Source organism: Ambystoma mexicanum, chromosome 9 (assembly GCF_040938575.1).
Source record: "Ambystoma mexicanum isolate Mex_15411 chromosome 9, UKY_AmexF1_1, whole genome shotgun sequence".
In the NCBI taxonomy this organism is placed as follows: domain Eukaryota; kingdom Metazoa; phylum Chordata; class Amphibia; order Caudata; family Ambystomatidae; genus Ambystoma; species Ambystoma mexicanum.
The window spans coordinates 742734450-742746752 of NC_090931.1; the positions used below are offsets into that span (position 1 = coordinate 742734450).

The following is a 12303-nucleotide window of genomic DNA, read 5'->3' on the forward strand; positions in this document are numbered from 1 at the left end:
ATCCTGCACACTACTGGGGACGTGTATAGCAGCTGTCCACCAGAGCGGTCAAGGGAGCAAAAGCGTGACTTGAGCACTCCGAATGTGCGCTCCACTATGCCCCGGGTTGCAATATGGGCTCTGTTGTATCTTACCTCGGGTGGTGTGGTGGGGTTCCGAATTGGCGTCATCCTGTGGGTGCTCAGAGGGTAGGCACTGTCCCCTGGGGAGGTGATGATGGGTATCATTAGTGAGGTTGTGACATTACTCAGTATCTGACATGTATGCAGGGGCATTTATACTCACCAAGCAGCCATGTATCGCCATGCCGCCCAGCTTCTAGGTCCCGGTTTAGGGTTGACATTCTGTAAATTAAACTGTCATGGGTGGACCCTGGATAGTTGGCATATACTGAGGTGATGATTCCCTTGGCATCACATACTACCTGCACGTTGATGGAATGCCAGTGCTTGCGGTTTCTGTAGATGTGCTCAGTTGCCCTGGGAGGACATAGAGCCACATGGGTGCAGTCAATGGCACCTAGCACTTTGGGGAAGTGTGCCACCCCGTAAAAATCCTGGACGAAAGCCTGCCTTTCTGCAGGTGTTCTGGGCAGGTATATGTGCCTGCGGACTGATTGGCGTGCAGTCATGATGGCCAACACCTGGTGCAGGCAGCGTGACTGCGTGGCCTGTGACCCCCCCCCCACTATGGCACTTGTCCGCTGAAATTAACCAGTGGCCAAGAAGTGCAGTACATTGAGCACCATTTCCAAGGGACTCAGTGCTTGGGAGCACAGGGTGGGTGATGTGAGGTCATCCTCCCACTCACTCACCAGGTCGAGTATTATGTAAGGTGGAAACCTGTACCTCCCATACACCTGGTCATCAGGCATCCCAAAAAGGCTGGTTCTGGGAGTAAAAATTCGGGCCCTGACTATCCTCCTCCTCCTCCTGCGGTATCCCACGACCACTGCAGCAAGGAACAGTATATTCATCTTAGCGTCTGAACTTGTTTGTTGTTTGCGCGTGATTTTCGCACTTGCGCTGCGATTCGCACGCTTGCACGGAAATTTTCAGCTCACATTAATTCCATGAATCGGCCTGTAAATCTTTTGTGTCCATTTTCGAAAAAGCCACCTGACTAGTGCTTCTACTCCTAGTGCCCACCAAACAAAGTCATGATAAATCCACATACACAATAGACGAGTGCCTTGCATCTTTGAAGTTCTTGAAATTTGTATGCACATACATTTCCAATATAAGCAATTTCTGAAAGGCAAACAAGTATATACACACACACACAGACACCCACACATCCTCACTACATTCCATTTAAACCATTGGAAAACACTTTTATTTCGTCTTGCCGTATTTTCAAAGTTTCATTGATATTTTGATGCAACACTACAAATGCTGGTCACCATAAGGACATACAGCACCTTTAGAGTAAACCACAGCAAAAAGGTTAATTCTAAATTCTCTAGTTTCACTTAAAGCGGTAAGAAAGTTAGGTTTGCAGCTGCAGGTTAATGATCGATAGATATTAATTTACTAATGGATCAGAGTCATCTTACTGCAGGTCTTGATTTTGCGCATGACATCGCTGGGGTGCCACTGTAACCTGCTTCTCTTCTGCCATTCCCGGCTAGTGCCAGGCAAAGCGCCAACAGTTTGCTTCTCATACTTGCAACTGTCCACATCTAACCAATACATTATCAACTTTTTTGGCGTCTCTGGGGCTGCTCTTCCAGGCGGCTCTGTGGTGTGTACATTCTGATTGCTCATAAGCAAGTATCTCTACTCCTGTTGAGCCTTCCCTTTTTGCTTCCGGAGTGACCTTGCACAGGGCATAACCCTGTGACCCTTGGCTCTTTTTTTTTCTTCTTGCAGGATACACCTTTGTGACACGTGTCCTTTTTTTCAACCAGGCCTTCCCTTGACCTCAGTTTTCCACTCTCGCTAGATGTGCCCCATTACCTAATGTGATCCCGCTGTTATTGGCAACAGTAAGATGACCTGCTCCCAGCATAATGATTCTTTTGTTTAAATATTTCACTAAAGAAAAAAGTAAAGTGAAAATGTTTATTCGGAACCACAATATGTTTTATGTGGTGCTGTGATGTGCAACACATAGTTAAATCAATATATTTCACTGTTATGGAAAAATCTAACTGCTTTAGAGGAATAGGTCAAATTTGAAGAACATTTCATTTTTGCCATACAGTGAAGCAATATGTTAGAATACAGTAAATACGTGTACCAAATTACAAAGGGCCTCATCACGAGTTGGGCGGTATCCTGGCAGTAAATGCGCCGGGATACCACTCACCGCTATTAGTGTTACTGCAACTCAGTCTGGCGCAATTTGCGCCGGATCCTGAGTCGTGGTGTAGCCGTAATTCCCCATTCCCTTTGCGTCCATTGGACCCAAAGGGGCTTTCTCTGTGCTGTTAGCACCGGCATAATTAGCGGTGCGCTAATAGCGCGCAAATGGGCAGAAAGGGGAGGTTTTTACCTCCAGCGAAAACCTGGAGATAAACCTCCGACTTTCCGCCCAAACCAGTGATTGGGTTGAGGGGTAATGCGGTGCTAATAGCAGTAATGCACATTTTTACCACTCCGCCCAACTTCTGATGACCCAAAGTGTTAGGTTTCTTTTTGTGGTACGCTTCATGGGGGGAAAAATAGATATATTGAGGGGTAGGGCTATAGAGGGTTCGGAGAGGGTGTGGATGATCACATAGGTCGGTGAAAGAGGGAGGCAAGGGGCTGCTAAAAAACTAAAAATTATGAAATCTTCCATGAACTAATTCACCATTCCGTAATTTATGTGGATGAAATCAGCAAGAACCTGTTAATGACAATTGTATAAGTAGGAATCTCCGAAATGTGAGTCGACTTTAAAATCCTTCTAATTGCTTTGAAAATTGGGATAATAGTTTTGGAAATAACTGCTAAATGTGCAAAGTAGACTGTTCATGTTATTATTCACTTTAAAAAAGAAAACAACATACAAGTTGAACGTGTGTAGTAAACTAAGCATGTGACTTTCATTTTCTATTAGGTAGCACAATGCATTTGAATTTATTCCTTTAAGTCAGTTTCAAATCACTGTTTGTTTACAAAGAACCACATTTTATACTTGTACTAAATATCTACTGTATGCCATAAAAAGACTATTTCTTTCCAAACTGTTGTAGACTGGCATTAAACTGCTTCTATATCCAAATAAAAAAACGTAATGTCATTCTTGAGAAAATATTTCCTCCATGATTAACTGTCCACATTTAAGTAACAGACTGACAGGTTTATCAAAACCGTATGATAAGAAAACATTTGCAGTGATCGTGCCCATCCCCCTGAGAGAGTTTAAGAGCAATGCATGGGGATTGCCATCATTATCATCTCCACTTGAACTTTTCAATAGTGTTAGAAATAACATGTTACTTCTTCCCTACCACGCATGATCGGAGGCTTGGAAGCCTCAGTAAACTCGTGTCAGAATCCTAACTTTGTCTAAGTTGCCCACAAGCAATCTTCTTAATAGCTTCTATTCCCAATGATGGGGGCATGTACTGCAGACAAATCACAGTCATTATGTTCCCCATTTACAATTTCAGATCTTTGGCTCCCAATGATTTGAAGCAACTGTCCAGATATTCTTCTGTAACTTCTTCTATCGCAGCAGGCTTCCATTTCGGATTCTGGTCTTTATCTATCAGCACTGTAAAAAGAAAACGAGTGCATCTCAGAATATTTTAACGAATGTGATGTAAATCTGACTTTTAAAGTAAAAGGGTGTTGCAAACACTATTCTGCAGGAATCGTGTATTCATAACTATCTTATCAGATCATTTTTTATAACTCTTTTGATTGAGTAATACAATATAACCAAAAGAGAACAGCAGAATCACATAGCATGGCAATTTTCGCTCAACATCGATTATACAATGATTTTGCACTGCCTCCCCCCTCCTGCCCCCATGTTGCAACCTTCCCTCCCCTCATCCCATTGCATTCCACTTTTCCCAAATCTTGCGAAATTTCCAAGAGTTGCCTTTGTTGAAATACACACCCTCATCCAGGGATCTGCATCGGTTTATGCCCTGCCTCCACTGAGCCACTGTTGGCACGTCGTCCGACCCCTATTTTATAGCCAAGTCCCTCTGTGCCAGGGCTAAACCCAAACAAATCAATTGCTTGGTCCCCTCTGCGCTCACTGCCTCTTACAGAATGTGCAGTATGGCTACTTTAGGGCACATTGGGATATCACTCCCAATTTAGACAGTATTTGCAAAATATTTTCCCAGTAAGCCCTCAACCGAGGGCAGGACCAAATCATGTGGAAAAAGGACCCATCCTCGCCCGTGCAATTAGGTCATTAATCCTCATTCAACTATACACAAAAACACTGAACAAATTACTTAGCCCTGGTAATGTACTTTCTGATGGATGTCCCACAGATTTCTCATCTTTGATATACCCAATATCCTGCTTGCAGCTTCGGAAACTTTTTGACAGCAGAGGGTGCCATGCAACGTGACTCGAAGTCCCTCTGCGCATCACAACCCGCTCTCAGCTAGGATGTCAAGGTAGGTATAAATAGCACACAGAGCGCGCCCATTGCCTCAGTTCAAGTGTTTCCCTTCTTCTGCACAGCCGTTTCAAATATCAAATAATCACCCAGATGTTGAAATTTGAGAAAGGTTTAAATCAACAAACAATCACCCTAGTTAGAGGGGCAGGATGGGTCGGCAATGAAGAATCAGTGGGAGGAACATCCATCAGAAAGAACATGACATGGGGAAAATAATTTGATCTTCTAATGGACTGTTTCCTCCCACGGATTCCTCATCTTTGATAGACTCCCAGTACAGTTTGTAGATGGAGGTGGGACTAAAGAATGTGTTGCTGATTTATGCTGTGAAGAACAGCTTTGCCAAACCTAGCTTCCTGTCCTGACAATTAATCCAGGCTGCAATGCTTAGTGAAGGTGTGCAACGAAGACCAGTTTGCGGCATTACATATATCCTACACCGGTACACCTTTTTTGAAGGTCTGAAGTGACAGCTACAACTCTTGTGGAATGTGCCCTTAATTTATCAGGGGCATCCTTGCCAGCTAAAGTGCAACATTCAGTATTACACAGAATGATCCAACATGATAAGGTCTGTTTGGTCACAGCCTGTCCTAATCTATGCCCAGTATAGCCAACGAAAAGTTGGTTGTCTTGTCTGTTAGCCATTCTGTTAACATAGAAGCTTAAGGCTCTTTTTGGATCTAACCAATGCAACCTCTCTTCATCCTTAGAAGGATGATTAGGTGGATAGAAAGTAGGAAAGTAGGTAGGACTATCTTTTGTCCCAGGTGAAATTTTGACATCACTTTGGGAAAGAAGAGTTGATTTCTGGATGCAGAAGATGGTCTCCCTCTTAAGAGAGCAGATCTGCTCTCTGAGGAAGACGAATTGGAAGGCAGATGGCCATATCCAGAAAGTACAGGTACCACGTCCTACTGGCCCAATCCAGAGCTATCAGGATCATGGATCCCCGATCTTCCTCAATCTCCTGATGACATGAGGAATGACAGGGACAGGTGTTAACGTGTACAGGAGTGGAAATTCCCAGTCCACCACACACGCGTCCCCCAGAGCGCCTCTCTGAAGAAATTCCATGGAGCAGAAAAGGACACATTTTCTGTTGATAGTGGACATGAACAGATCCACTTGAGGGGTTCCCCAAAGGACAATGATCTCTATAAGGACTTCCTGAGCTAACTGCCACTCATGGGAGATCATGCTCTGCCTGCTCAGAGTGTCCACCAACGTGTTCTCTTCTCCAGCTAGATGAATAGCCAATAGAGAAATTCCATGTTGAAGTGCCCAAAGCCGGAGCTGCATTTCCTCTCTGCACAGTTGTAGTGACCCCACACCTCCTCTTTTGTTCTTCCCCTGTATGGAAGGCAAAAAGGCCATCAATGTCAGTCTGATTGCCCTTAGCTCTAAAAGGTTTATTTGTAGTTTGGCCTCCAATGGCGATCGACCAGTGATTGTTAGACCATCCAAGTGAGTTCCCTATCCTATGGGGAGGAGTCAGTGACTGTCATCTTCGGCCAGGGTTGACGATAAGGTTCCCCTTTTAACACATCCTCCTTGCATGTCCACCAGAGGTGATCCTGTGCGAACTTGCCCCGGAACCTGAAGAAGGTCTGTCATCCTGCCGGAGAATTGTGACCATTGGGATCTGAGAGCCCACTGGAGAGTTCTCATCCTCTGATGAGCCTCTAGCACCAGGAAAACGCAGGATGCTATGAGGCCGAGCAACCTCAGAAAATCAAATGCTGGTAGATGTTGGGCATTCTGAAATGTTTCAACCATCTACATGACATGCTGTGCCCTTAACTAGGGGGCCAAGCTTTCCGGAAGGAAGAATCTAGGACTGCTCCAACAAATGGAAGCTTTTGAGAAGTTGTCATGTGGGACTTCTTGAAATCGAGGGAGAAGTCCAGTTTGTGGAGAGAGTGCCAGGTGCTAAAGAGATGATCTAGAGCCTGTTCAGTAGAACAAGTTCTGATCAGCCAGTCGCCTAGGTAGGGAAAGATGTGAATCCCTCCCCTACTTAGATTCACTGCCAAGCCATCATCAACTTGGTGAAGACGCCTCACTTCCACGGCTCTAAGGCACGCGACTAGCAGTCTTGGACGACACCGTGTTGGCCTTTCAAGAAGAGATGGAGTCGGAAGCTTTCTTCAGCTTCTTCAAAGGGCCAGGAGAGGCCACCTTCGAGAACACCTCAAGCATTTAGATGCAAAATTCCTCCCAATCAGCCTGAGGTGCCGATTTGCTAGAAAAGCTTAGCCCTTTCCTGTCGGGTTGAGGAATCACAGGATGTAGGGGAGTGATGAAGTCTCTTCTTCAATCTCTTAAGCAAAGATGACGATGAATGTCTTGAATCACTCCTGGGTCTGCAGCGCTTGCTGTGTTCATGCAATTCTTTGATCTCTAAATGTCCCTCGAACATTTCTTATCTAAAATCTCTTTTTAGAAGGGGTGGTTGAAGGAGAGTTGGATGACAGGCTACCTAGGATGAGCTTACCCTTCCTTCCGTTCAAGATCTTTACAGTCATAGATTGACATGACGTGTAGACATCAACCTTAGAATCCAACCCAAAACACTGGAGGCCTATACTGTGTGGATTTGTAATCGACATTTTCGATCAATAGTCTGCACACCTCTTTAATCCAGTCTTCGGAGTTGGCATACTTCGAAGATAAAAGGCAGTTGAAAATCACAGAGGCGATCGAACCATTCGAAGCGTGCTGTGTGTGGAAAAATGGGACTGAGGCAACGGGTGCGGTGCATGCTATTTATACCAACGTCGATGTCACGGCCAAGAGCGGGATGGAAGCTGGCCGAGGGACTTTCAGTTGACTACGCACAGCACCCTCTGCTGTCGAATGGTTTCCAAAGCTGCAAGCAGGATATTGGGTATATCGGAAGATGGGGAATCCATGGGAGGACACAATCTATTAGACAGAGGATGTTTGGAGGGGGAAACATTACAGAAAATTGTCTTTGTCTGTAGTAGTAACGCTACATTGGAAAGCACGCTGCCTTAGGAATTAACACCAACATTTAATGTGCTTTCGCTCTGGTTGTCCTTGTGATGGAATTCAAGAATGCCACTCCCCAGTGTGAAGCCTTTGTCATATGGCTGTGAGGAGGCGTGGCATAAGACACTTTAATAGTACTGATTTTGGTCTCTGGGTAAGTGGTTTGAATGTCTTCTAGGCAACCTAGCTACATCTTTCCCCAGGGACTGCAGCAAATCTCAACTCAGCAGAGCATTTGTTCACTAGAAACAAATAAAGAGTCAAAATAATGCACACACAAGGATAAAATGTGCATAACATCACATGGGTGGTTAGCATTTAAGTCGAGAGGATGTAATAGGGATCCTAAAAGTCCATTGCTGAAGAAAGGTATTGCAGAGAGAGTCTAAGTGTGGATTTAAGTCTGTCATTTTACTAGACTCTTGGAATAAGCTACGTTTGGAGCATAACTAGCCAGAGTGCAGCTGAGCTAGGAGCACTGGACAAAATTATCTTTATACCGCGCATGCCGCAAAAATCTTTCAATTGGGAACTGGTTGCACAATGAGTATGATATCTTATCACCAGAGGCTCCGGGAAGGGACAGGTGCTGATAAAGGCAGTTGCAACCACTCCGTTATTTTCTGAGAGCAGCAAGTCGTCAGGTGAGTCGCTAGTGCAGAAGGTTTCAGAGGAAGGTTATACAGTAATCACAAGATACCACAAGGTGAACTATTCTTAATGTTTTGCAGACAGTACTTGTACAGACATTTTCTAAGTGCCTACAGTGTTTATGGGGCAGTCCATAGTTTTCCATAGAAAATATTCTAATTTGGTTATTTCAGTTACTCGCACAGAATCACTGCCTCTGTTTCTGTCAGGATACAAGATGCCATGGTAAGGGTTCAGAGCTTATCCTGCACCCAAAAGTTGTCCTAATGCCAACCTGGTCCCAAATAGTGCACTTCTCTTTTTTTCTGGTCAGTGCTTGATGCTGGTAGTCACAAGGTTTCAAGGAGTTTGCAAAAAGGACCTCTAATGATGACCTACAACTTGGCAATTCAAATATTTCAACTGTCCCAACAAGACATACTTTCATTGGTTTCCGGTTGGTGGACAAATTTAATTCAACATTCTTTGCTTTGTCTCCAGAAGCATGACACTCTGTCAGCCTACACCAAAACCTTTAGATACAATCCTGGCCACTTCCTTACATTGGCCAACCATAGTCTACTGAGGATACCTTCCTAGATCTTTACCAGAAGAGGTGGAAAATGCTTTTCTTTATAAGCCCACAAGCTTTCGAACATCCTACTCCACATCAGAAAAAGTTAATTTCTATACATTTTCAGGAAAGCTACCCAGAGTCTACCTAAGGGTTCCCGAAGGCTGGCTGCCATGTTGGAATCAGGTGCACCTATCAATAACAGCAGAATGGCTTTCCGGGCTTGATTTCTGTATTGATAGGTGAAGGTTCTTCTCTGCCACGGCAACAGATATGCTGTGTGCGAACAGCCTACCCGTCAATTTCTGTGTACGAGATACTGCTGGCTCCTTTTTATTTTACTGCAATCATCCTCTGCAATTAACAGCCCTCCAAAATCTAGGTGAAAAAATCTCCTAGTCCTTGTATGAGCTTGTTGAGTGAACACCGCCAGCTTGGTATAGTGTTAAAGATTCTGTAAGACTTATTCTTCTATTGATGTTGTACGAGTTCCTGATCTCCACACATATTTCCCCAGGCAGAATACATCTTTATATGTTCCTAAGAGGAGAGGCTTCCCTTAAAGGGTTGGTTTAGTGCTCTTGGCTTCTCCTGGTCCTCAGACTCCCACAGACTTTCGCTCTGAGCCCCGCAACCCCAAAGTGACTCTGTCACACTTGTATAGACTAACTGAAAGGCCATTCACGTTCAGTAATTAGGTGGCAAGAAAAAATAAGTTACTTAACTCTAGTAACAGTTCTCCATAATAAGTCTCTGAGTGTCACAAGGTTATTCATCTTGGGCCTCGTTACCACCCTGGCGGTACGGGGTAAATGGCGCCATAAAAGGTGCCGGCGCCGTTTACCCCGTACCGCCTCATTACGAGGTCCCCTTTGCGGGACCCAGGAAGCAACGCCTGGTCAAACCAGGCTTCCTTACCGGGTCCTGCGAGGGGAAGAGGGAGCAAACAACGGGCCAACTCGTAATGGGGGATGAAATGGGAATGGGGAAGGACCGGGTCCGGGTCCTTGGAGGGAGGAATTACCGGGCCTTCCGAACTCGGAATGGCCCGGTAATTCCTCATTCTGAGGACCCGGCCAATAGCGGCATGGCTACCGCCGAGGTCGTAATGAGGCCCATTGTATTGTCTTCCCCACCATCAGTGTAATGAGATCTATTTAATGAATAATTTGATTTTCTAGTAAATTTGTTATGGATACGTATCCCTGTTAATACTACCCACTGCAACAATATCACCACAAAACCTGGGATACAAACTCTTTCTTTTAATTGCAATATTTTGTTTTATTCCAAATAATAAATCAAGAAAATGCAGGTGATCCCCTAACTTTCAATGCAGGGGAAGTCTGCTTCAAAACACTTCAAATAACTGAGAATTAATGAATTGTAGTCTGTCTATTTTTGTCTTACTAACTTTTTCATTTGCCATATACTATTTAACTTATTTTTCATAATCACACTAACATCCAAACATAGAAAAACAAATATGATTGAGTATTCTAAACAACAGATTCAAATACTTCACTATATAGATACACACATTAACATTGTCTGTCTTAACCTTTGAGAACTCTCTACAGTATGAAATTAATAACATGTACCTGAAACCCGACACCCCCTGAAATCAAAAGGTGATGCAGTTTGAAGAATACATTTGCAAAAAAAGTATTGGCTTCAGAGACATATGTTGCTCAAATAAAGTTCACCAGTTCTTGGAATGATTAAAATCTAAAATGTAGGACACTATCTGTGATATACTAATGATGCTTAGCTTGGGCATCAATACTATTTGACATCTGTTGTAATGTTGGATTGGTTGTAAATAATTGCATAGCATCAAGGGTCAGGAATATTAAATAAGGTTTTGGCTTTTATTGGTAAATAAAAATGGAGTTGGCAAAAGGCTTCACTGTCCCTGCGCTAGAGGCGTTTCCCTACCTAGACTCAAAACTGAAGATTTGTCAGTGTAAGAATGTCCAAAACAAAACAAAACAAAACAAAACCGTCCTGTGTCCAGAGTACTGTTGTGACCCTCCCAATCTAAGGAAATAAATCTTAAGGTGTAAAGGATAATGTCTTTGGCCTTCAGTGTTTCAAAAATGTCTAAAGGTGGAAAGAAAGAAATAACATCAACAAAATGCCTCTCAAGAATATTCCTACTTAATCCAGAGGGTATTGTGAGGGGTCAGAAATGCGAGATGGCCCCCAAGGTATAGTATTCTCACAAGTTGCAATTTTATTAAATTAAAAGCGGTGATTGAAACACCCATCTTTCCCTACATAACAAACTAAGGCTACAGAAAAATGACCTATTGTTTAAAATGTATCTGACCCTCACACTAATATACACAACAACAACATTATACAAGGATGGTGTGGCTGGCTTAAACTCCAGAAAATAATATATTGATTCAAACTCAAAATCTTTAAACAGTAATCCTTGTGACCAGGTTTGGATTCCCTTCCGCTGAATCAATTCAGGAATATCTAAAATAAAGTTCTAGTTCAAGAAACGTCTGTGCAATAACAATGTTCCATTCAGTTTAGCATGCAAAGTTTATCCATTCAATATATCCTTTCACTTGGTAAAGTGGATATCTCTCTTCCAGAGGCTTGTTCACAAATCAAAGCAAATGTCAATTTTTCCACAATCTCCTGCTTGGCAAAACAAACGTATTTTCCTCCAAAACACAAATTCATTAATCAATGTAAATGTTCTTTTCTCAAAGGCCAAGCACTTGTTAGCGCATCATACTTTTTCTTCAAAAGAAACACTATCGTCATTATGGGCCTCATTACAAGCGTGGCGCTCCCGTCATGAAGGGGGCCAGTACGGGACCGGCCCCCTTCATTACGGGAGCGCCGGTTACGAGGTTCCCTTTGCGGGACCCGGATCAGACGTCTGGTAAAACCAGATGTCTTTTCCAGGTCCCGCAAGGGGAAGAGGGAGGTAATAACGGGCCATTCATAATGTGCCTGTTGTTACCTCCGTCCCCATTGAGCCCTATGGGGGCTCAAATGGGAATGGGGAATGGTTCCTGCAAGGAGGAATTACTGGGTCCTCCTAAATCGGAATGACCCGGTAAGTCCCCATTGCAGGAACCCGGTAATGGAGCCCAGTTTGGAGGCAGCCATGGTGCTCTTAGCTTGTGGGCTTATAAAGAAAAGCATTTGCTAAGAGCACCATGGCTGCCTCCAAACTCGTAATGAGGCCCTAAGACACAATCACATTCTGCAATGCAACAGTTCTATCAAGACATGGTGATGGAATTAACATTTCCTCTTCCACCACACCTTTTTACCACAACCACAGTACTTTAAATTATCTTCCTCTTTCCGGTATACTCGCCTGCCAGGACTAACTACAATTGGTCCCTTTCCTGGTGTTCTAGCCTGCCAGGACAAAACTCCTACTACTACAAGTGTACTTTGTGGTAATGACTGTTCGAAAACTCTCCACATCAGAATCATAAATGGGGTGATTTTAACAAACAACTGCATCTCTT

General features: G+C 43.7%; 1 protein-coding gene across 3 annotated transcripts in view; it reads right to left on the reverse strand.

The window, feature by feature from the left end:
- Positions 1-3004: 3004 nt before the first annotated feature.
- The window catches only part of HIBCH (3-hydroxyisobutyryl-CoA hydrolase), a 1493921-nt gene continuing 1484622 nt past the window's right edge, over positions 3005-12303 (reverse strand). For 2 of the 3 annotated variants that reach the window (XM_069615663.1, XM_069615664.1), the window contains one exon: positions 3005-3705. In XM_069615663.1, the coding sequence (XP_069471764.1) occupies positions 3590-3705 (116 nt within the window). In that variant the 3' untranslated portion in view covers positions 3005-3589. The remainder of the gene's footprint in view (positions 3706-12303) is intronic. The other variant, XM_069615665.1, reaches the window with a different exon arrangement.